General features: G+C 37.1%; 1 protein-coding gene across 4 annotated transcripts in view; it reads left to right on the top strand.

Moving 5' to 3' along the window:
• Window positions 1–26,691, top strand: part of SLIT2 (slit guidance ligand 2) — a 350,509-nt gene that overhangs the window by 269,534 nt on the left and 54,284 nt on the right. For all 4 annotated transcript variants that reach the window (XM_032854244.1, XM_032854235.1, XM_032854264.1 and 1 more), the window contains 11 exons: window positions 1,827–1,977; window positions 4,653–4,727; window positions 6,299–6,442; window positions 9,904–10,047; window positions 11,621–11,787; window positions 12,671–12,803; window positions 16,013–16,081; window positions 18,748–18,819; window positions 19,324–19,395; window positions 21,488–21,559; window positions 24,624–24,787. In XM_032854244.1, coding sequence (XP_032710135.1) covers window positions 1,827–1,977; window positions 4,653–4,727; window positions 6,299–6,442; window positions 9,904–10,047; window positions 11,621–11,787; window positions 12,671–12,803; window positions 16,013–16,081; window positions 18,748–18,819; window positions 19,324–19,395; window positions 21,488–21,559; window positions 24,624–24,787 — 1,263 coding nt within the window. The remainder of the gene's footprint in view (window positions 1–1,826; window positions 1,978–4,652; window positions 4,728–6,298; window positions 6,443–9,903; window positions 10,048–11,620; window positions 11,788–12,670; window positions 12,804–16,012; window positions 16,082–18,747; window positions 18,820–19,323; window positions 19,396–21,487; window positions 21,560–24,623; window positions 24,788–26,691) is intronic.

Here is a 26,691-nt window from a genome sequence, read left to right as displayed (position 1 = left end):
ACATCATTGTCATTTCATTGAATGCAGACTATTTTAAATATAAGATACCTAATGTACTTGTCATTTAGCCCTTTGTTCCCAGTATTTCTTCATTTCACTTTTAAAATGAAAGCTAGAGGACAACTACAGGACAATAGGAAAACAGTTCCTTAGTAAATGCCCTGGCATTAATTGCCAAATCTAATGAAACGATCATACTCAGCTTTGCAATTTTATGAGGTTCTGATTTCATTTCCACTAAGTGACACTATTTATAAGTTGGAAAGGTCATTAAAAAGCATGTAAGCCATGACATAAGGCTTAATCCAGATGTATTTGTTTTTGAAGATCTCCGTGATTTGTTTTTCACTTACGTTTGCATGTTTACTTGCCTACTACCATTCTATATGGCATTCTAGATATTATAGTAATAACTCAACAGAAAATCTATCTTGCAGAGAGTTCATCATTTTAAAGGAATCGACAAGAACTTAATTTGTGCTGTGCATCTCATATGCCATTGCTTTTCCTGTAAGAGCACTGTGCTTCAAAAAAGTACCACAAACGTTTGCAAAGCATGACGATGGCTGTCATACTATGCCATCCCCCTATAACTGCCATAGTAAGGAAAGAAGGAAGAGACCTTCGGTAGTTTTATATATGTGTTTAATAATCTTAATTGAGATTACTCTTTCTTTCCTCCTTGGTGATTTTTACTTTTGCAGGAATTCACCATTTTGGCTGTAAGTAAAAGTGTCTGATCTGAAACATAATGTCCTCCCTTTTCAATCCTGATGTACTTTCTTCTAGTCTCGGTCTTTTGCGCCTTTTTTTTTTTTTTTTTTTTTCAAGAAGAAACTACAGATCTTTTGAGCTTCTCTGTTGTCCTTGTAGCTCACCTTCAACTTCTTCCTGGATGTTGTTCCCGAAAGCTGTTGTTTCCATTCTGCAGTTCTGAGGAACAGTGGAGGCACCTTTCAGTGTAGCCCCTTCTTTGTGTTTCCAGGAAATCTTCGGTAGTAATACTCTTACTATGGTCATAAACATTCTGCGGGAAGAATGCATGTCATGTAAACAGTATTACGTTTCCAGAACGTCTGTAGCTTTTTCTCCTGCTTCCCTTCATCTTTCCTCTCGGTCTTACCCTTGGCCTAGTGGATGGTGTAGTGATTATGTCGCGAGATTTTCTGTTGTGCTTGATCTAACCATGTGGTTGCCAGGTATGAGTAAAACATGGTTCCGTCAAGCACCATGGAACGTCACGCAGCTTTCTACAGCATGACAAGCTGCTGAGGCTTAAATCAGGATTTACTTGTCTCCTTTTATAAAATCAAAATGAAAAAAGAGGGCTTTTTTAGGCGTTTCCGAAGATTATGTGAGAGGGAGAGAATAATATAAGACCATAGAAAAATTAAAAACCTGAGTACATCTATTTGCCTTGAAAGCCCTAATTTAAAATGATATATAGGAATATGTTTCTTACTGGATACATTTTAAATTCCTGACTCAGAGAAAAAAATAAACTTTGTAACAATTAATAGCCATTGTATGATTAGCTGTCAACTAGGCTAGAATGGCTCATAACTGGATCAGCAGAAAGTACAGCTGTGAAAAGCTCATCTCTATTAATGTTTTCCTGTCCTGTGAATCTGGTTACTCTTTTTTCCAGCAAATTCCAAGCCCTTGTTTTAACCCTCTCCTGACATCCATTGACCAAAAATTCCCCAAGTTGTCTCCCTGCTGCATAATCTATAGTTATCTTACTATTTTTCTTCCTACAAATTAACAACTGTTCTAACCTTTAGACTCAGTATCTTTTTTTTTTTTATCCCTTGAATCCTCAATAGGCACAGAAGATTATCGATCAAAATTAAGTGGGGACTGCTTTGCAGATTTGGCTTGCCCTGAAAAGTGCCGTTGTGAAGGAACCACAGTAGATTGCTCCAATCAAAAACTCATCAAAATCCCAGACCACATTCCCCAGTATACTGCAGAGCTGTGAGTTCATCGCCCAACAAAATCCGGGTTGGGAGGGAGGGAATGAAAAGAGCAGAGCGTTGCAATTTTTTTCTTTCCCTTTTATTTTCAAGAATTACATTGATTTTAATTAACGCACATGGCCATAACTCTTCTTTGTACAAAGATATATTAGAGGCTATCTTACTTCATCTTTCTGGTCCAAGACAGGACTACAGAAATTAATTTACCTCTCAAAAAGTCAGTTAGTTCTTAATAATGCTAATAATAAGAACATTCCTTTGATATCTGTTTCTTGGGTGTTATTTATGCCTGCACCCATTTCTAAACATGTAATAGATTTTTAAGGTACAGTCTTTTGCAGCAACTACAAAAAGTAGCTGGAGAGTCACCATTTTGAATCTCTGTTAATTATGAATTCAGTCAGAGAGCCTTTATTGGCTTTATTATCTCACTAACTCAAAGGTGGAAGGATTCCGTGATTATGGAGTATTAAAGCGCAGAGGATAGTTTTTCCCTGAACAATGGATAGCATAGGAAGAGCTGGAAGAACAACAAGATCAGGTTTCTATTTATAACCCTACCTCAAGCCTAGCACATACTAGGTGCTAAAATATGTTTGTTGAATCATCTATAGATTCTATGCCAAGTATGGTTTGCCTTTAGTGATTTTATTTATAAAAGTCATGCTAGTGTTCTAAAAATTCAAGAGAAATTTGGTGAAATCTCATTGTTTTGTGAACATCTTAGCGACGTTTATATATAGCACCATCTGGTATTTGCTATTAACTGCTTTGCAAAGTTGGTTGTCCTTTTATGCTTGTATAATCCTTTTGTCTTCAACTGGCTTGTAACTCCTTGATGACAGGGATTGTGTTCTATAGTTTAGCTCCCACTGTGCCTAAACTCATGCCTATCACTTAATGCATCTTAAACAATTTAAATAATTAAAAATAATGTAATGCTAGGGCGCTTTGGTGACTCAGTGGGTTAGGCCTCTGCCTTCAGCTCAGGTAATGATCTCAGGGTTCTAATAAAAATAATGTAATGCTTTCAAAGAGATGACAGAAACTACCCTGTGGCTATAGTGATAGTTATTATTATTCCTGTTAGTTTTTTAATCTAGTTCAAAGCTTCAGGATTTTTTGAAATGTGTGGAGACCATTCAGACAGTAAAAGGCCTGAACTCTATTGCTATGGTCATGTAAGGAGTTGTATATATTTCTATTACTATCACAAATAATATTTCAATTTTTATCTTCCAGCATGATAACAGCTTAAGTAGGCTTACCTGACATTTAAGAATTATAGCATAGCATCTAATTTACTAATTAGGAAAGTTTGTGTGCTTTTTAAGAAATTAAGAATTTTGTAAATTATACATTTAAAAATTAATACTGGGAAGAAAATATTTATGTATCATATATCTAATAGGGTACTTGTATCCAGAATATATAAAGAGTTATTACAACTCAGCAATAAAGGTGCTCATTACCTAGTCAAAAAGTGTGCAAATTATTTGCATGTACATTTCTCCAAAGAAGATATACAAATGACCAATAAGCAAATGCGCTTATTATCATCAAGCTAAAAAATGGTTAGTATCAGCAAGCATTAGAGAACCCTAAATCAAAACTACAGTGAGGTAACACATTCCCTAGAAGGGCCACAAAAACAAAACAATAATTGGACCCCTCCTACATTGCTGGGGGAATATAAAAATGGCACCCCTTTGGAAAACAGTTTGCTTATTCTTCAAATTGTTAAGTATAATTTTACCCTGTAATCCAGCAATTTTACACCAGTATAAATATCTAAAGAAATTGAAAACATATATCCACACAAAAACTTGTATGTACACCAGTGTTGGCAGCAGCATTGTTCATGATAATCAAGAAGTGGAAACAACTCAAATACCTATCTCCTGATAGATAAATGAACCAAATTGGTATATCCATACTATGGAATATTATTTGGCCATAAAAAGGAATGAGGTACTGATGTATGCTAAACATGGATAGGTCCTGTAAACATTAAGTAAAGTGAAAAAATCTAGGCATACAAAGACACATTTTTTATCACTTCACTTATATGAAATGTCCAGAATAGAAAAATCCATAGAGACAGAAAGTAAATTGGTGGTTGCCAAGGACTGAGGCAGGGAGGGAAACAAATAGAAAATGATTTCTGATGGGTATGAGATTTTTCTTTTGGGTGATGAATGTGTCCTAAAATTGGGTAGCAAAGATAGTTGCACAATTTTGTGAATATGCTAAAACCACTAGATTTCACTCTGTAAAAGGGTGAATTTTATGGCATATAAATTGCATATCATAAAAGCTGTTAGTAAAAAATGTATGGAGCAAGTGATTAGGAAAAAATGATCCAAAATGCTTTCTGGGGTAAAAATAGTTTTGGGCAAGGTTTGAGAAACTTTGTTCTACAGATTTCTGAATGAGAGAGCTGTTTTTGAATTTTGGTTACTGGTTTTCTTTACTGTGTGCTTCTTAATATTTTGCTCATTAAAATTTGAGTGAAATGGGGAAAAATCAGTACTTCCACAGACTTTCTGTGACATGTATTCTATGTTTTACTTTAGAATAATCATGAAGTGATCTTACATTTCTGTACAAGAAATTAAACTTAATCCCTTCCTGGCTGTTGGTGATTGAAACTTTTGTTTCTTTTTTTCTGAGGCGTCTCAATAATAATGAATTCACGGTGTTGGAAGCTACAGGAATTTTCAAGAAACTTCCGCAGTTACGTAAAATGTAAGCCGTGCATTAGCCACCTTTTAAAATCTCTTTGGTGTTTTGCTGTGTTTTTCAAAGCCCTGTGCAGTCTTATTCAGATTTCTTTGGAAATTGGAAAGTATAAAAAATCTGGAGAAATTTCCCTATAGTGGATACCTGTGACATGAATTTAGGGAAATTTCTGAGAGGAGCCTGAGTAACCACTTCTTTTCTATGTATTCAAGAATTCCAACCACATTTTTTGTAGCAGAGCCCTGGTGTCTTACTTTAATTCAGACAGCTGGTTTGTTATGTGGCCACAGCAGGGATTCAGCAATCTAAGCTCATTAGAAATGGGTTCAGTAGTGTTTTGTAACTTCCTTTACTGTTCCCTAAACCACACTGTTATATCTCTTTCAGCACATTCATGTCAACTATTTGACTTTTTGCTTCATTAAACTTTCATTAGAAGATAGTCAAAATTAATGATTGGTAAACTGACTTGATAGCTCATCTGTATTACTACATATCCACAACTCATATTTTAAAATAAGTTTATAAACTCAGCAGTTCCAACAGCAGTCACGCAGTATTCCTGTTCCCTGAGGAGGAGGGAGGGACAGAACAGAGGTCAGGAGTATCAGGCCAATGGAACAACCTTCATACAAGAGGAAATATCAAAAGGAGAAAAGGAGGGTTGCTCTGTAATATCTGTTCTTGTCTATGTGTAAATGACCCTCGGTCACATTGATTGCACACAGCAGAGCAGATTATGTCCTGTGCACTTGACCCCCATATCATACCGCCTCCCAAAGAGTTTCTTGTTGTTTGATTGTTCTCTTTTTCACTGACATTGATTGCTCTTTCATTTTATTCATACCTTTCAATTCAGCACATATTTATGGAGGAACTACTCCATGCAATGCTCTGGGAGGAATAAAAGGATAAATAAAAATGACCCTGGTTCTGGGGGCATTCCTTATCTTGGAGTGAAAAGTGAGAAAGAGAAAGATAGAACCTATAGGAAGCTGTTACCGCACCTGGATATTTTTGCCCTTTGGGCAAGCAATGTTGTGTTTTGTATCACCCAAAATACGGGTTGTTTTGACACAGTGAGAGGTTTGACTGGGAACAAACCCATATTCAGATACATTTCTGATGCAAGCTAAATCCTCACACATTTAACCCATCCATCTTTTCTCTACACAACAGCCTTCTTTTAGTCATTAATTAATTTAATAGTTTTTGTCAGGGACACTTACTTTAAAAGTTCCTTATTAAGCTTCGTGTTGAACATTAAAGTTTAAACAACTCAATACCTGACCTCAAGAATTTTATACTCCTGGGGACCCTTGAATACAATTTGACATTGACTGGGCTGGTGTTTTTCACCGCTGACATTGTCCCTCAGAACTATTATCAGTTTGACTTGATGGAATAGGAAGTGGTGTCTTTTCAGAGCCTTGGGTGTGGTGGGCAGCCAAGAGCTTGGAAATCATGAAAATTATTTTTCACTAGAAGAAAATAATCAAGCATGTTGTCTCAGTGCCCTCTTTGTTAGAAAGAAATAGCTTAAAGTCTTGTTTCAACAATTTTTTTTTCTTATTTAGAAACTTTAGCAACAATAAGATTACAGACATTGAAGAAGGAGCATTTGAAGGAGCGTCTGGTGTCAATGAAATACTCCTCACAAGTAATCGTTTGGAAAATGTTCAGCATAAGATGTTCAAGGGATTAGAAAGCCTGAAAACTTTGTAAGTATTCTTATCTGCATAGTGACTCTTTTACCACAGCGTTGTAGTTCACTGGTCATTATAATTCCAGGCTAGGGAATTGTGCAGACTTCCTCTCACCCTCCCATCTCTTTCTCTGTCTCTCACAAACATGCAAGCACAAAACGCATGCACACACACACACCTTTTGTGCATCCAAACATTGCCTTACTCAAATACCCTTGACTTCAGTATGTTGCTTAGGAAAGATCAAGAATGTCTCCTGGCTGCTGATTCCTCAACAAACAGATTGCCCTTGTTCCAATGCTTGTAGGGATATATCCCCTGTCCCCATTCTGCCTCAAAATGTTCATCCTCTTGCCCTTTCCTCAACCTCCATCTAACATTTGCTTTTGGCCCCTGGGCTCAAACTTAAGAATCCAATCCAAACCCTGTGGCAGAATAACGAAGTTTTTCTGGAAACCACTTTCTTTCACTCCCATAAGGTCTTAGTGAAAAAGAGAGACTGATTCATGATAGATCTTGTACTATTTCAAAGAAACATGCTAAGAGGTATGTCTACTTGCTCAGGAGTAGGGAGGTGAGGAAAAAGAAATTCTATATGTTTCTAAAAAAACTTCTTGGCCAAAGAAGACAGGGATTGCATTGAATAGCAAAAACAACACTTTGTGTTACTTGAATTTTCTACAATGCATATGTTTAGTTTTTATGATCTCTAAGGTATGTATTATGTTGGACAAAAGTGGCAACCTGAAAATAGGAAGGGACACAACCCAAAACTTGGAAGCCTTTGGAAGATGTGAAGGAAACTACTTGTAACCAAGAAGCCACTGATAGTGGTTGCAGTGAAGAGAGGCCCAAGCTCCGTCGTGTCTCCTAACCATCAGAGCCACAACCAGGGAACTGATAGCTGAGAAGTCCCCTGCCTGCGCTTTATCAGATGCAGAAAGAGAAGACCATTTCCCTTGCCCATGTGGATGCTTTCATAGCATCCTAAATTCAAATCGTACTGAAAAATCTCTGCTCGTGAACGTAGATGTGTGCTCCTTGAGCTTCACGGGGAGAATATGGCACTTCAGTTCCAGTAGAACCAGTCTGCAGCCCTCCCACAGACTAACTTGAGTGACTTCAAAATGTTATGCAAATATTCCTTTAGCCTTTTTTATGGAGGAGATACTTAGGAAAGATAAGGGGAGAGCAGAGAAAATACACCTCAGGTGGCTCCATCTACTCCTGCCCCTGGTCCCCAACCCCAGGGTGCCTCAGGCAACAACAAAACATGAATCCAGCAAGCAGAAGCTCCTTTGTTGCATACTACTTGTTAGGGGAACCTTCTCTTTGGAAGGGGCAGCATGAGGGATGGGGAGTGGAGGGTAAGGAGGTGAGGAAGGAGTCCATATCCCACCTACATTAGTCTGCCTTGGGCTGCCATAACAAGATGCCACAGACTGATGACTTCAACAACAGAAATTGTTTTCTCACAGCTCTTGAGGCTACAAGTCCAAGATCAAAGTGCTGAGAGGGTTGGTTTCTGGCAAGATTTCTTCTTGGCTTGTAGATGGCAACTTCTCACTCTGTTCTTACATGGCCTTTCTTCTGTGTGCAGAGAGAGAGAGAGCTCTTGGTGTCCCTTCCTCTTCTTATAAAGACTGTCCTAACACATTAGGGTCCCACATTTAACCTTAATCACCTCCCCCAAGGCCCTCTCTCTAAATATAGTCACATTGTGGGTTAGGGTTTCAACATATGAATTTAAGGGCATGCAGTTGATTTCATAACACCAACTCAAGCAGCTTATTAAAGTGTTTTTTTTGTTGTTTTTTTTTTTGTTTTTGTTTTTGTTTTTCTGACTAGTTCCACTCACAGGACTCTCCCTGAGACAAGTCCTCTAAATTTATGTCCTCCTTCATTACAGTTTTAGCAATGTTTTTGTGCCTCTTATATTTGGCACCTAAGACAGATGCCACTGGCTGTCTCCTTCAGCCACTCTGCTACACAAGAATAATAGAGGATTTTAGAGCCAAGCTCAGAGTTTTCAGAGGATGAAAGTAGGTTTGTCTGGACATATGTATTTCTCCAAGTGGTATCTTTCGGTTTGGAACTGTGAATATTTTGACACGGCACCCCACTATCCCTAGACTTCTTAACTCTGTAGGACTAGTAATGCTCTTAATATTATGTGCACAGATTTCAGTGAGTCTGAATATTTGAGACTGCAGGCAAAATGTCATATCTATGTGTGCTTATGGATTTTTCTAGCAACAGAAAGTAAAGCTTTCTTCAGCTTCTCCCAGGTGTCCGTGACTTCACCAAGATTAAAACCAAGTGTTCTTTGTTACTTACAGCAAATGATAGTGCTGATAGAAATGACCTTCTGTTTGCATTTCCCTCTGAACATAAAGTGATGCCTTGATAGGGACAGCATCATTTTTTCTCCCTATCTGTGACATAGCAGAATGCAAAAATTGATATTTCTATTTATTTCTATAGAGCCATCTAGAATTTTAAAGGAACACTCTGCTGTTAATTTATTTTTGCCTGTTTTATATACTGCAATCTTCTAGTAGGGTAGTGTGGTCCGCACATGTCTAGAAAAATTAAGGGAAATAACTTTTCAGCCTTATTTCTGGATAAGACTCATGGCAACTTTTCATTTTTACATGGGGTTTTTAACCCACTGAGCCACCTAGGTGCCCCGATTACATGGGGGTTTTAAGGAATTTTTCTAAGCCCCACAAATAAACAGTTCAACGAAGAATTACAAAGAGACCCAAAACTTTAGTAGTGTTGAGGAAATGACAACTGTGTTAATCCTATTAATGGCAATGACTTAAAAAAAAAAAAAAAGAGTCAGAATTCTTTCAAGAGAAGCTTACTTAAACTTCATTGTGAGCAAGGGAATCTGTTAACGATTACTTCTTTTTAAGTTCCAAACTTTAAAATAATAAAATAATTTTCATAAGTAAAATAATTTGTGCAAGATTTTTGGGTGCTCTGTCTAGTTTGGGTTCCCCAGCCCATGCTGACAATAACTTGGCATGGATATCCTTGAGGTGCCCTCAGTTCTCCATCTGCCGGCACTATTCATTCTTGTCTGCTCCCAATGTAATGCCACAGTGAACACACAAATCACGGGGCTTCAAGGGCTCAGAGAGCTGTAGGTGAATTGGGACATTATGTAATCAGACAAACATAATTAGCATCAGAGGAAAAAACATTCTACTCTCGTCAGATGGGGCCGGGAGTCCAGGCGAGGCTCACCGGGCTTTTCTGTAGCGGAGTGTGGTCATTGTAGGCTAAGCATTTATTTTATTCTCACACAGCTGTTGGTGTATATGGGCAGCTATTCCTAAGGACAAGAGATCATTCAGAAAACAGTAAATGAATGTTACACATTTACAAAGAGGGGTTATTTGGGTCCTCAGATAGGCAAAACTGATTGTTTGATGCTTTCTCTCCAACCGTGGTCTCTTTTCCCTCAGGATGTTGAGAAGTAATCGCATAAGCTGTGTTGGCAATGACAGTTTCATAGGACTGAGTTCTGTGCGTTTGCTTTCTTTGTATGATAATCAAATTACTACCATCGCGCCAGGGGCGTTTGACACTCTCCATTCTTTATCTACTCTGTAAGTATGAAGGGTGATGTTCATTTATGTATGACTGACCCCGTGTATTTATATTTCTTACTTTTATTAATAGCATTTTAATGCATGATTAGGCGTTTCACAAAAATGTGATCAAGTATTTACGGATCAACCAAATGTGTTCGTGTTAAACTTACTTTAATTTTTTCTAAAAATGCTTCCTATACTCTCATATTAAAACATAACAAAAATTTAACTATTTTTTCCATAGACTCTTTTTTTGGAATAAGGTGATATGACTTCATTTGTAAATTTTCACTTTATTATAACTTGACTGCACTGTACATCACAGAAATGTAGATTTTCCCCAGTGTTCTCACATTGGAGTGTTTTCAGCTTAAGTATCATAAAAACAGAGCTGATAGGGTTATTACCAACAAACTGTGCTCAAAAGGCTCATTCACAGTGACAGGACCTGCATTAGGATGACCAGACCAACAATAAAAACTGTGCACTAGAGGGCATTTACTATACTATTAGGAAAATATTGAAGAAATAGGTTGAGCCTGTCCAAGAGGACATTTTTTGTAGAAAGTTAGAAAATAAAGAATATTTGTAGGTTTGTAGACACTCAGAAGGTGTTGTGTTTTTTTTTTTTTTACCCCCCCTGAACAATGTGTTTCATTTCTCTTATCTGTCAGTATCTAAGAAAGCAAGGTTTGAAATGATAAATCTTACAATGGATTTGATTTCCTAGTAACAATGGCATCTAAATATACTAATCTAAATCAGAAGGTAGTTAGAAAGAAAAAAAAAAAATGTCCAACGTAGCTCAAGTCACTGAAGAAATAATTTGAGGGAAGCATGCATCCATCAGTAAAATACTTAATCCTCTTTCCACATAAAGTGTGACACTTTACATCGAGTGACTAATTTGTGCATATTAATGATGGCATGTTTAGAAATAATAAGGTTGTCAATAGGTTTGTGCTGAAGTGGTGAGATGCCAAAAGTATTGAGATTTGTAGAAGTAAATTCATTTTTATAACTGGCATTTAATCAACTCAGCTGTCAGTTTAGATGGGAAGCCTATTCTCTGGAGCAAATAAGAGATGGAAATCCTGAAATGACAAATTAATGAAATATCTGTTGTCAGGTTAAACTCAATAATATAAGGTAATCAGCCTTCATCTTTATATTAAATCACTGCATTATCAGTGGAGGGATGTTTGGCAGCAAGTCAGATCGCTGACGAGTTTAAATCATTTCCAAATGAGATCTCTGTCAGGATCCGCTGCATAAACCCCCAAAATGCTGCCTTTGCTTTCTTTTCCTCATGAAATTTTTTGACGAATTCTCACGTAAAAGTATGTTATTTTTTTAAGTTCCAAACATACATAGTTGAACCCCCCACCCCCGCAAAAATGTATCCCATCGGTTGGGTGTGAGTGAGTATGAATGGAGGAAAGGCATGGAGGTGGCAGGGAATACAAAGATTAAGAAGAAATCATTCCAGCAGTAATAGTGGTGGTGGGGGGGAGGTAGCATGGGGTTTTGAGAAGTAAGAAAGTAAAACTCCAAACTCAACCCTGTCTTGCTTGTGTGGGGCTCTTAGAAATCTGTTGGCCAATCCTTTTAACTGCAACTGCTACTTGGCTTGGCTGGGTGAATGGCTCAGGAAGAAAAGAATCGTAACCGGAAATCCTCGCTGTCAGAAGCCGTACTTCCTCAAGGAGATCCCCATCCAGGATGTCGCCATCCAAGACTTCACGTGTGACGATGGTAAGGAAGTCTTGCTAAATCTTCGGGCACCAGGGGTTCACGGGACCAGTCCCGTGCTGTGGGGCCCAGCTAGAGCAGTGTGCCCGACTTCAGGCGACAAATAGTTTTGTGTATTTTTTGCCTTTGTTTTGTTTAGTTTTAGAAACAGGGCACATACTTCCTCAGTCTTGCTTTCCCATCCGTGTCAGCTTGATTTGTGTTTCTGAATTTTTTTTTTAAATTTTCCAGTTTCCAGGCTGTGGTTGCTGCTATTTATATAGCTTCATTTTAACTTTATTATTCTAAGCATCTCTTTCAGGAACTGCCATTTTCAAAGGAGAAAAGCAATTGACCTAAAAATATAGGAATTCTAGGATACCTAACAAAAATAACAGTTTTCACTTTTTAATGCTCTGCATAGATCACCATATTTGATTTCTCATAATAGCCTCGTAAGGTAGCTGCCAGGGAATGGAGACCCCCTTTAAGCCTTATGTTTTAAAATCAGTGGCCTGTACATTTTCTGCTAAACATTTTAAATTAATCTACCCCTTTAGGCCTCTACATGTCTGTGTCCTTATAATTTCTCCATAATTCAATGTAGATTTACATATTCTCACTACAAGTATAATTTGTATAAATAACTGAACAAAGAAAACGACTGTTATGATTGGAGAGATGATATAAATTGTGAGTTGTTTTCTGGAACTCAGCCCTAGGCAATCTGAAAGTGGTGCTCTATCAGACGGATGGCATCCATTTGTAAACACCCCATGTGCTGTATGTACCAAAGTGATCTCGTGGCTCAAGACTCTTGTGTTGGTTAAGCTAAAAGCATAACATCCCTCCTTGCATTCTCAAAGCCATGCCTCTGGGTTTTCCTATATTTCTTTTGGCAAATTAGGCAATGATGACAGCAGCTGTTCCCCACTCTCCCGCTGCCCCACGGAATGCTCGTGCTTGGATACAGTCGTCCGATGTAGTAACAAGGCCTTGAAGGTCTTGCCCAGAGGAATTCCCAGAGACGTCACTGAACTGTAAGTAGAGCTTGCCTTTCTGTTTCCTTAACAATTAATATTTAATTAATTAAAATCAAATATAATTTAACAATTAATATTAATAGTGGAAACCCAATAAAAATCTCCAGAGTCCCATTTCCAAATTCTATAAGCCATTAAATAGCATCATGTAAAACCCTAAATAGATAATATAAAAGCCTTTAGATACACCTGGGAAATGTTGGTTGTGTCTGTTTCTCTCTTATTCACTGTAGGATTTCTCAGCATCTGTATTATGCTAAGGTACACTCTGAAGCCCCAAGAGAGGGTGGTAAAATATAAGATAGCTCCCATACTTGTTTGTCCCTATAGCCCTTTTCTCATGGACCATCTTGCAAGACTCATGTTCCATCAGATACACCTTGGAAAAAGATGTATATTTAGTCCATCCACAGTATCTGGGATATTCCATATGGTTAATTATTCTTTACTGCTGTGTCCCCTGGGAGAATAACTTCCCACATGGGATACATAAATATCGAGGATGTAGAAGAAACTGGCCTGATCTTTATCCTTAAAAAAGAGGTACTGCCCTTTGGACTTGAATTAGAATCCTTTCCACCATGAAGGGTGTGGAGCCAATTGTCCCTAATATGTTCGTATCTGATATATGACCACAGATTACATGGTCAGTATGTACTCCTCTCGATACCAAGCACCATGCACACTTTCTTAGCTGCCTCATGTTATATATGTGGACTGGAATAAATCCAAGAGCAAGCTGCTTGCATAAGATGATACATGCATGCTCCCTTCCATTACGTAATCTGCATACTAATGGACCAGGAACAAATGCTTGGTATGAGTGCAGTTGAGTCATTTTGCCTCGGTTTATTTTTTTCTGTGTGGAACTATGTACCAGAAATGATTTAAGTTCCAATGTAATTTGTGCAGATGTGTCCCTATAATTCATGCCCATGTGTGCAAGCATTCTAAATGAGCAGCTCTGATAAACTTTTGGCAACATGGAACGTAGGTAATGAGTTGCAAGAAGATGTCACTTCCGTTGTCAGAGAACTTATATGCATATCATGTGCAGTTCTAGGAATCCTAATTTGGTCCTGAATTGAACACTTAGGGGAAAAGAAGGTGTGATCGTGCGACCTTAGCACACATACACAGAAGGTCCCTCTTGGACTGGACTGCCCTGAAGTGTTCAGCTTCTGCTGCCAGTCACAGTTGTTAATTGACTAAGCACTGCTTTGTGTGTGTGTAATTAAATACATAATTCTTATTTTAATAAGTATTTATTTCGAAAGATTACTCTCCACCCAGCTAGATGCCTTCAGAGTATTCCATAGGCAAAGCGTTGATTCTGGGAACACCCCAGCCAAGAACACAGCACTCAGCATAACCAGATCATCTTTCATGCAGAACCCCTTCTTTCTAACTGGCCCATACCTTAGTGCTTCTCCCCGATGCCTATCCAATAACTTTAAACCTTCTTTAATTTCCTTATTAAACGATATCTGAGAACCTGCTTGATTCACATCCTGTTTATGCCATCCATATGTCTCTTCTGTCAGACAGTTGAATCTTCAATCTATTTCTTTACAAAGTACTTACAAAGTAATATTTTTCTAAAGAAATATGTTACAGAGATGAGGAAAAGATTAACTCATCTCTTGTGAATTCTAGTTTTACCTCCCCCAGAGCTTATTCTTAGAATCATACCAAGTCAGCAAGATCCTTCTCTACAATCACGTATATGCGTGTACTAGAAAAATTTCATTGCACATTATATTAAATTATTAAAGAATTTGGCAAAAATGAGGACATATTAGTGGACAATTTTGAACAAGTGGTATCTATTATTTTTAATCAGTTCCATATAATTTCCCCCTTAGATTGTTTTACGTGTAAACATCCATAGTGCACATTCTGAATCCGTTTAGCTTTCTGTTATGACATTTTCCAGAATAAAGGGAGAATACTGAAGTCTATGGGATTATGCTTCCCTCTAGTGGTACCAAGAAATACGTAGGTGGAGGTAAGAAAGGAGTCAAAGAAATACAAAGGCAGAAAATCTGAGCAGGCATAAATTAGAAGTCATAACATATGCCCGCTTCTTAGTCCCTTATTTACTACATATTTTGATGAATTGTACCTTTTATATAACTTTTTTATTTTGAACTATTTGAAATAGATTTTACCTGAGGCAATTTCTCAGCTACTTCTATATCCAGCAAACATACTAATCACCTCAACCTTAGATCTCAAGATGGGCCATGACACCGGGGAGCAGGTGCCCTGTGCCCACTGGACCAGAATCGTTTGTGGGCACATCTGTAGCCAGATAGCCCACATTGCTAAAAGACATTTTACCCTTCATTATCTATATTCTGGGAAAATACAGACTTGTTTGAGATGGAGTTTATTTTTCTTTTTGTGACATTATGGACACTAAAGTATTACTAAACTAAACTATTCATTTATTTTTGTGTCTTGTCAATTAGCCCAGTGTCTATCTATTCTTAGATTATCCTGCTGACTTTAATCACAAAAGAAAACTTCACATATCTGCGGTTATGTGATTAGTACTTTTACATGTATATGTTGTATTTGTGCCGTTGATAAAGGTTGTGATTTTCTATACAACCATGTAAAATTATTATCACAAACCAGATACACAATGGTTAAGAACTATGTTTAGGTCATTTTTAACTGAAATCTAATTCTCATTCCTAAACATCTCCTTTAAGGCATTGATTGGTATTTACTAAGTGTATGAATGCATATTAAGGTAGCAAAGAGTGGTCTTGCCCTCAGTAGCAAGGTTCTGTCAGTAGTAAATGCATTTCATGGTATCGTCCCCATATAAATACAAGCAGACTGAAGGCTGACTGAAAATATGGTCGGTTGAATGAAACTTCTTCTTGACTCACAACTGGTTGGATACATGACTCTCCTCATTACATAAACCACAAAGAACTGGACTCACCAGTCTCTCCTTGGTTTTATGATTTACACTAAGAGATTCCACTCTCAGATAATTCTACTGGATTGGACCACTATGCTTTTTCTCCTTTACTTCTTTTAAATACCAATCCCAGGTAGAGAAAGCGTGATGTCTTAGAGCTAGAGTTCAGAGTGCTTCCCTTGCCTCAGTTAAGGGTGAAATTGTGTCAACTGTTTTGTGCCACACCATTGTTCCTTTAAAAAAAGATAGAATTTTTTCTTGTTTTTAGGTATCTGGATGGGAACCAATTTACATTAGTGCCTAAGGAGCTCTATAACTACAAACATTTAACACTTATGTAAGTAACATATTGCATTTGTTTCATCTTTGACTTATTCTAGTTTACCAAAGTGGGGGTAGCAAGGGGCAGAAGATTGAGTGCACCTTTCAGATAATATACATCATTTACAGTTAGATGCTTCCCTCCTTCCTTATTGTGGTTTTGGATCACTAGCTTCACCTTCATTGAATATCAGTCAGGCAGTGGCACATCTTAGAGAAAGGACCTCCTCAATTCAATGTACAAATATGGTAAAGTCTAAGTATCAGAGAACTACAGAAACATGGTGAATCCGGATACTTCTACTTATAATGAACATGGGCTATTTGATGACAAGCCAGGAAAAGAAAGACAGAAAATAATACCTTTATTTTTCTTGACTTTAAGCAAAAGGTTGTGGATGGTAATAAATTTACTGAAAATGTACTTTATTAGGTCTGACTTTCCTATATGATATGTTCTAAGATATGGACTTCCAGTATTCAAATTTAATTTTATAAAATTCATTTTTAGTTACACAGTATTTAAGTAAACTTGACAAAGATGCTGACATTCTGAGCATACATTTCAGACATTGACTTTTTTTTCACTTTGCTTTGTTGCCCTTATAAAATAACATCTCTCTTTTTCATCTTTGTAAATGATATTTTACGTGGTAGTACAAGATTATCTTTAAATATGCCAACATTTCGATCTAGTTATATGCACAATATTTAATTATAATTAAATATTTAATTTAATTAAATAAGAGATACAATCTTACTGTATATAATGTCACACTTAGAGTAGCCTTGCTGATAATTGATAAAGCTTCTCAAAAACCAAACAAACAAACAAAAATAAGCAACAGGAGTAAATGTAAAGGGAAATACTTTATCTTTAGTTTAAGTCCTATCTGATTTTAGAGTAAATATGACTGGCTGAGGAGACCAATTTCTAGAGTTCCTAGAATAAGGAGGCTGATCCCTAATTAGTGAGTTCTAGAAATATAAGTCACAGAAAATGTTACATTTCTCAATGTAAACTTGGCCCTAGGAAGGTTGTGGTTAGTTAAAACACTGTTAATCATTTTCAGTTTCTCTTAAACATATAAGAAAATCACTTTGTAGAAAGTATGTAGGACTGTTTAAATGACAAATGATTAAATTAAAAAAGAATATCCCCTAAGATGTCTTGTTCTGCCTCTCATTACGTACTTACTAGCAGCAGGAACTGATTACATACATTTTGTTCTGTTAAATAAACCATTAAATTGCTGCAATTTCCAGAGGGTCACTTCAGCAGAATTGGGTCATTTGTGGGACAGTATGCAATTATTTAAGACCAGTTTGGAAATGAAAAATGAGCATTTGTAGATCCAGAAATGGCTTTACCAATCACTCATTATGCTACTCTAGGCAAGTAACTGCTGCTAATATAGATACACTTATTTGTTTTCTAAATCCAGAGATAGTACTTCAGCAGCTGAGAAGATGAATCATGAAGCTCCTATGTTGTATAGGTTCATTTTACTGATATTTTGGTCACTTTCATAAAGGAATGGATAATCTTTGGCTTTTCTGCATCTTATGTCTATTTATTTATTTATGTATTTATACATTTTGCTTTAGAAAAAAATAGTGAATATACATACATACGATGATCATCAACTATGACCTATAATTTTTCATTTATTCTTAAATCTTCCTTTTATTTATGTATTTAGCATTTAGCAGCAGAGAAAAATCAGTGACTACATACATATCACTGTATGACTGTGTATTTATATACTAACTCACTTTTTCCGTTGCAAAATTGCCAGATAAATATATATCATATATCCTATATATATACTAATAGCATATATATTAGTATATATTACAATATTCCATTTTATTACAATATAATTGCAGTTACATTATGTATTATGTATTACATTATATATAGTCACAGGTATATTATATATAATGAAAAGAAGATCAAGTTCACTGAATATAATTACAGCTCATAGTACCAGTTACACTTGGCTATAAAGAGCCATTTAGCATTGGTTTAAAAACCCACATCTCTCTTATTTATTTATTAATTAAACAGATATTTATTGAGGACCCGCCTACTGTGTGTCAGTGACTTTACCAAGGGCAGCATTTTTCATTATGTCTTTGCAAATGTAATCAAATGGATGCCTTTAATTACCAAGTTTGGCTGTGTGTACCAGTGAGCATGTATATCATGGAAGCTAAAGGATATGCAACCAATGGAAGGTTCGAGAACAAAGGTTCATTTCTCACACATAAAACGTGTCCATCGTGATGTCCTCCCATGTCTTTGTCCTGGGACCAGGACACCAATGCTGACCGTGGACCGTCACAAGTCCTGCAGAGGAGTGAGCAGAGGGAGATGAGGGAAGAGTGAGCTCACTCTAACCTTCTGTTAAGTGAAGCCTGCAGTGGTGCCTACACTTCCTTCACTGGCCAGAGCAAAACACTGTCACTTCTAAGTTCAACAGGCAGGGGCATGAATAATTATGACTGTTATAATCTATCTTAGGGGGTCATCCAGGGTTTGGTTATTCTCAGATAAAAGCTGTGTGCTATATAACAGTGCCACTATGACTGAGTAAGAAGAGCCTTCTCTAAGAATCACTAATATTTCACTTTCTCTGGTAACAGTACACTCCATTTGTTTCTTTTTTTCTCTTGTAGAGACTTAAGTAACAACCGAATAAGCACCCTTTCTAATCAGAGCTTCAGCAACATGACCCAGCTCCTTACCTTGTGAGTATGAAAATGTGGTCCTGAGTATTTATTAATTCACTGGACAAAATGCATTTTCTAGGCACTTGGACTTTCTCTGTTAACAAGGCAAATAGAGCCTGCCCTCAAAAAATATAAATACTATTGGGAGATATGGACTAAAAAAAAAAAAAAAAAAAACCCACCAGAAACAAATCTTAAACAAACAACTATAGGTTCCAGGAAAGAAACAAAGAATAATTTATGTTTGTGGTGGGCTTGGGAGAGATCTTTAAGAAGTCCATCAGCTGAGGGAGGGAATAGTTGAGGCATTAGCATCCTCAGGGCAGGAAGCATTCTAGACTACATTTAGAAACAAATATGTTGTATTACCGAAAATACAAACAGTAACAAAATACTGTACATCAATATTCCCAGTTTATAAACTGCTAAAGCAACCGTTTTCTTAACTGTTTTATTTTTAAAATGACATTTGGCCATTTGGGGATATCTGAGTAAAACAAATCTGCTGTGCTATGCTTTCAGAATTCTCAGTTACAACCGTTTGAGGTGTGTTCCCCCTCGGACCTTTGACGGCTTGAAGTCTCTCCGGTTACTGTAAGCGTCTTATGGTCAACAAAGTATCTCTTATCTCAGGCATCTGAGGTCTGGGTTGGCTTTTTTACTGATTTAACTAATTTCAGACATTTTAGGATTTACTACAAATTTGTAGTAAATTTGTACAAATTGCATCTTTTCCTGTATCACTGCTCAACAGCCTTTATCTGGGCAATACCAGGTTGTTGTGGTGGTTATTTATTTGGTAATGGATAATAGTAAGATGTATGTCTTATAGAGATTCAGTTAATTTTGAACAAAATATGGGAAATTTAATTTCTTTAAAAGTTACATGATCAATGAATATGCTTCTAATGTTAAAATGTATTTTAAATATATGCAGTGAAACATGATCCCCAATCACAGTCCCCTCCCCCAGAATTAATAAACAGTTTTATGTTGTCTTCTGGTCTTTTTATATATGCGTTTGCTTTTAGATGCTGATATAGGTATGCCCACAGCTATATACCTTCTAATAAGCATAAATAGGATTTGTTCTTGTTCTCTCATCAGCTAATTTTTATTTAACGATATGCTTTACAGTGTTTCCATTCCATCATATAAAATAGTCCTTAGCTGTTCAACTCGTACAAGACTATTCCATAGGGTGAAGGAACCATAGTTTATATAATCATCCCCACCTTTAACTATCATGTGGTGGGTTTTGTTTTTTTGGTATTTGGGGGTTTTTTTTAGTTGTTTGGTTTTATTGTTGTGTTTTTTAGAGAGGGGGAAAGGCAGAGGGAGAGATTGAATCTTAAGCAGGCTCTGCGCCCAGCAAAGAGCCTGAACAGGCTGGATCTCACAATCCTAAGATCACCACCTGAGCTGAAATCAAGAGTGAGACACTTAACCAACTGAGCCACCCATGCACCCCACGGTCATGTGGTTTGAATCCACAGATTGTCACTATTCCATACAGTGCTGGAATGAACATCCTACACATTCTTCTTACTGTCCAGTGTGTTGTGAGGGTACCAAAAGTAACTGTCAAGTTGTCCCCCCAAAACAAGAATTTGTCAGTTTACAAACTTATTTTCCACGATCTCTGTTTTAATACGGCATGATTACAAATCACTCTGGCAAATATTGAATGGTATATTAATTCTTTCATTTTTATTGTATGACAGAGTACCTATTTTAATGGAGTACCTGTTTCAAAGCACTCTGGCAAATATGGAATAATATTATGTTCTATGTTCTATGACAGATTGACCATTATTTTCCATTCCTATTTTAATTTGAAATTCTAATAACTGGAGCATTTGTGTTTATTTTATTTTTTTATTGATCACTTGTGTTTTTTATTTCATGGCCTCATCATATCATTTCCAATTTTCTAATCAGTATCTTGTCTTTTCCTTATACATATCTTTATGCGTCTACAACTTGACTCTAACTTTTTTACAAAGGAGTTAATCCTTGTATCTCATATGTCTTGTAAATGTTTTCCAATCTGTTCCTTATATATTATCTTTGATTTTATGGATATATTTGGTGTTGTCAAAAATGTATCACTCTTTTCCTTTATGGGTTCTGAGTTTTATATGGTACTTTGAAAACCTTTCCCAGGGTGCCTGGGTGACTCAGTTTGTTAAGCATCTGCCTTCAGCTCAGGTCATGATTCCGAGGTCCTGGGATCAAGTTGCACATGGGGCGGGAGGGGTCTCTGCTCAGTGCGAAGTCTGCTTCTCCCTCCGCCCCTACCCTCTACTTCTGATCTCTCTCTCTTTCTCCCTCAAATAAATAAATAAAATCTTAAAAAAAAAAAAAAAAAGAAAGAAAAGACTTTCCCATCCTATATTTACAAGATGGACCTCTTCTCTATTTTCTTTTTGTTTGTTTTTAGTTTTGTTTTTACATTTAACTTTTCAATATAGAATTGACTTTATGCTAATGATGTGAAGTAGGAACAAATTTTTGGTTGTCCCAAATAGTACCCAGTTACACCAAGACTGTGTATTAAATAGATATTTTCTGTACTGATTTAAAATGCTTATTGTAAACTAAAGTCATACACATGTGAGAATTTCCTAGACTCTCTAACATATAAGAAATTTAATACTGCCTTTTTTTTTTTTTTTGCTTTTAGTTCATTGCATGGAAATGACATTTCTGTTGTGCCTGAAGGTGCTTTCAATGATCTTTCTGCATTATCACACCTGTGAGTACCTAGTTCATGAATGTGGTTTAGGATCAAACTCACACACTCCTCTGCCACCTCTCCTGTTGTCACAACATGAGATGTGGTTGGCTCTATTTTTATAGAAAATGTGAAGATTTTCATTCCTGATACAGGACCTTCTGCAAGATAGCCTTCGTTTATCCTTTTGGCCCTTACTCTCTGTTAGCTATAATCTTTGCTTAGCTAAAAGTGACCTCTTACAAACACGGCTCTCCAACTTCCTAGCTATGCCTTTTCTCTTAACATTCTCAGATTCTAGAATACCAGCTCCCTTTCAATTCAGTCTGCCCAAACCTTGTATTTTCCAGGTGACATTCTTATGACCTTTATGAAGCTTATCTTGAGTTTCTCAAACTGGATTCATTCATTTAGCAAATATTATTCATCACTGGCTATGGCACCATGGAAAAATAAATTAGAGATGGCTAAAGAACTTTATAGTATGATAGTGGGGAAACTGCCATATAATCATACTGGGTGAATTTTTTTTTCTTTGTGCTCTGTGTTATAGTAGCCTGTTTATATCTCCTTATTTTTGGAAAGTACAATAAAACAACATAAAAAACAACATAAAAATACATCATACACTCTTTTGGGTCAAATACTGTTATTCCATTATTTATAGGGCTAGCGTTGAGACCATGGCAAACCTGGAAGATCCAGGAACAGATTTAGGAACTAAAACTTTCTATTTTTTTTTTAATTTTTTTCTTATTATGTTGTGTTAGTGCCCATAGAGGACTTCATGAGTTTGTGATGCAGTGTTCCATGATTCATTGCTTGCCTGTAACACCCTTCCCTAAGACTGCCTTAGCTCAGGGCTGGTTTGGTGCCCCCTGGTGGCAAGTGTGCTTCAGATTAAATAGCAGGTGCTATCAGTTGCCTACCAGCTGCTCAGAAATCTCCTGCCAGATTCTCCCTTGGCTTTGTCCTCTCCTCCAAAACCTACCAAATCCCAAGAAGATACATTTAGACAATTGAGAGTGGGGGATGGGCAGAGGATAGGAGCCAGTAGTCAATCATGCTATATCTGAACATACTTTATGGGGCTCTGTCAATCACTGTAGGTTTTGTGTACATCTGTCTATCAGACTCCTTAATACCTACTGTTAATATATCTCTCACTGGGAGAGTGATTTGCAGTATTAAGAAGAAAGTAGTCATTCTGCTCGAATTCAGGTGATTTATCAGAAAATGCAGCTGAAGGAAGGTGCTACCTGAGCCAAGCTGAACATTTCCTCCAGTGAGCAGCCCCCAACAACAGGAGCAGTTTGAACCATCCTTGCCATGTGTCTTGTCTGTCCTGTGTTTCTTTTGTGCATTTGTCTTTGATTCTCTAGATCATAAAGAGCTCTTCTCTGTTCACTTTTTCCACTGTGTCCCTTCACATAGGAAGGACTTAGCAAATGTCTGTAGAGATGACATTAAATGACTCCAAAATATCATTTTGCTCATTTTCAATTTAGAAGAAAATTTTGAGTCTGAGCATAATATTTACTACACTCCAATTCTTGATTAGAGTTGGAGGTGAAAACTGTTAATAATATAAGGTATTAATGTTTTACAAGTATATTTTGGGACTTTCCTCATGACAGAACAGGATGAATTTTGCTTGGACTATAGACCTAGAAGCATTGCTAATCTCAAGTTAATTATAAATCAGAATTAATCCATTTTATTTTTTAGCATTTATATGTATTTTATTTTATTTTTTTAATTTTTTATAAACATATATTATTAGCCCCAGGGGTACAGGTCTGTGAATCGCCAGGTTTACACACTTCACAGCACTCACCATAGCACATACTCTCCCCAATGTCCATATCCCCACCACCCTCTCCCTACCCCTCTCCCCCTGGCAACCCTCAGTTTGTTTTGTGAGAGTAAGAGTCTCTTACGGTTTGTCTCCCTCCTGATTCCATCTTGTTTCATTTATTCTTTTCCTACCTCCCAACCCCCCCACGTTGCATCTCTACTTCCTCATATCAGGGAGATCATATGATAGCTAGCTTTCTCTGATTGACTTATTTCGCTAAGCATAATAGAATTAATCCATTTGAAATGACACCTTATGCATCTGCTACTTGCGCCAAGCTTGGTAAGTTTACAAAACCCACAGGTTGACTTCTCTGGCTTCAGTTTCTCAATCTCTGTAATGGATTATTAATACTATTGATCTCCTAGAGTTGTTGTTTAGGGTAAAGTGAGGTAATTCATATCAAGTGGCTCAGCACAGTACCTGCATTTTGGTGCAATAAATACCAGCTATCATCTTGATGACTTTTTCTATCATGGTTACTGCTTATGGGCGTGGGAAGCCAAGTTCGAAAATAAAGGACTTTGTAAAGGGACAGACATCTAGTGAAGGTCCAGATCCACACTGGTGAACTAGCTCTGTGCGTCTTTATTATTTCATGCCCTTTCTTATCTCAGTGCCTTCACACTTACTGGTCCTTTACCGTGAAACATCCTTCCCAACCTTTTCCACCTCCTTGAATCTGAGGATGAAAAAGCTCAGACTTTTTAACCACCAGTCTCCCAGAAAAGTTACCCTCTCTTCACAGTCACCTCACATAAATTTTTACTGTAGCACTTCTAATGCAAATTATTTGCATGTTTGAGAATGTGTTAATCACCTTCCCAGAAGCAGTTCTTTAGTGTTAAAAATAATGTATTATTTATATTTGCGGCCCCCAACCCTGGCATAGTGATTGGGTCCTCAGTAAATCATTAGTGAATGAAGGCAGTATTAATCTTTGTGTCTGTTGGGTATGTTTGTACCAAAAATAAACCTGTCTCTGCAAATACAGGAACAGCTCGTAGAGTCCAGGTAAATTCTAAGGCTAGTGACAAACCCCTAAGTCCCAGCTGCACATAAGTCAGGAAAATGGGGAATCCCCGATGTCTCTATTTTCTTCTAAATTGTTATCCATAAATCTATAGGGATTTTCTCCTGAGCGTCACTTTGAGTTATGCTCCTTTAGGAAATAACAATACATCCATGCTGTGTGTGTGTGTGTGCTTCTGTGGTGTTGTTTTCCAGAGCAATTGGAGCCAATCCTCTTTACTGTGATTGTAACATGCAGTGGTTATCGGACTGGGTAAAGTCAGAATACAAAGAACCTGGAATTGCTCGCTGTGCCGGTCCTGGAGAAATGGCAGATAAATTGTTACTCACGACGCCTTCCAAAAAATTTACATGTCAAGGTATGATTTTTAACCATTAAAAGAAAAATTCCCAGTATTAATTTTAAAGGAAAGACATGGCTGCTAGACCTCAAAGGCACAACTGAAAAGCCCTTAATAAATAATGACTAATGACATTAGGACTGAGCAGTTACCAGAGGAGCCCAAGTAAAGAACCAGGCTTTTCAAATAAACTGCAGAAGTAATTAGTTGAAATGTTTAAGATTTCATTAAAATATGTGGCGAAATGAAGAGTACACAATTTCTGGAAATTTCTCTCATAGCCTCTAACAAGTACAATATTTTGCTTTTGGCTTGTCTGAACGTGTGCCCTGCTCCCAGGGCTGCCAGGGCCCTGTGGCTTCCTGATGCCAGGTAAGGAGAAGCAAGCCCTCCCGAGTGTTCAGGCCAAACCCTCTGACTCACCTCCCATGTTGATGTGAGTGTCTCTTGATTGTTTGTATCCCTTTCTTTTCCCTTTGTTTTATGTATCTGTGGATTCTAAATAGTGTCTTAGTAACAAATACTTTCTCTTTTCTTATTACAAGAGTCATCTATGCTTTATATAGAAAATCAAAATAGGAAGATGTTAACAATAACAAACAGTATATGTCTTCAAGAACTAAAATTATGCGTCAGTCACAATACCTAGAGATAACCCCTACTGAACTTGATTTTATTACATGTTTTATGTATAAAACTAAATCCCAGTATTGTGGAGGTTGAGAAGTATACAGTACGGTCTTGCTTCCCAAGGCTTGCAAACCTAGCTGAAGAGAAACTTCCCACACTTAAACATTTGAGGTAGGAAACTGTCTAAGTAGGTCATAATGTGCACTGGGTCATGGTATGAGTTTCCGGCTTCCCGTTACAATAGTTATATAACCTGAGTTTAATAGCTTAATCAGCCTGTGCCTCTGTTTCCTCATGTGTATGCAAAGATATTGGCAGTACTTATGTGAAAATGTTATTTTTAAGATTAGATAAGTTACTACACGTGAAATTTAAAAAAAAATGGTAAAGAAGATGCTGATGTCACAGAAACAAGAGAATGGTAGATTGCAGGGGTGGAGGGAAGGGGGAAATGGGGAGATATAGGTTAAAGGGCACAGTCTTTGTGATAAGGATAAGTTCCGAGGATCTAATGCCCAACATCGTGAGTGGAGTTAATTACATGGTATTATGCTGGCAAGTTTCTGAGGATAGATGTGAAGGGTTCTCACCACAAGCACACAGAGGTTAACTATATGAGGAGCTAGATACGCCAAATACCTTGATCTTATTAATCATTCCTTAGTGTATGTGTGTATCAAATCACCACATCGTACCCTTTAAGTGTATACGGTTACTGTCAGTTACTCCTCAGTACAGCTGGGGGAAAAGATCAGTGGAATTAATATGTGTAAAACACCTTGCCTTGCACACAGTAAGCACTCAGCGACAATTTTATTATCATAACACTCTAGAACACTAGCAACACAGTGATGTAGAACAAGCAATGTTTTACTAATCAAAGAAAGAATTTCCAAAAACCATATTCCCTCCAAGCATTTTTTTTTTTTAAATAGCATCTGAGGCTTTTTCATAGCCGTAAATGGCTGCAAAAGATGTAGTTTACAGCGTGTTTTAAGTACTGACATTTTGAAACAAAACTTTTCCAGGGGCATCTGTGTGGCACAGTCAGTTATGCACCCAACTCTTGATTTCGGCTCAGGTCATGATCTCAGGGTTGTGAACTCAGGGTTGTGAGGTCAAGCCCCAGGTCAGGCGCCCTACCGGGAAAGGATCCTCTTTAGGATTCTCTTTCCACCTCTGCCTCTGCCCCTCACCACCCTACCACTAAAAAAAAAAAAACAAACAAACAAACAAACAAAAAAAAACAACTCTTCTGTTATTATTCTAAATGTATTTGATGGAATCTAAAT

The sequence above is a fragment of the Lontra canadensis genome, unplaced genomic scaffold (genome assembly GCF_010015895.1).
Source record: "Lontra canadensis isolate GAN:19392208 unplaced genomic scaffold, GSC_riverotter_1.0 scaffold1, whole genome shotgun sequence".
Taxonomy (NCBI): Eukaryota; Metazoa; Chordata; class Mammalia; order Carnivora; family Mustelidae; genus Lontra; species Lontra canadensis.
Note: the sequence above shows the minus strand (reverse complement) of the source record. Positions and strands in the feature narration are given on the sequence as shown.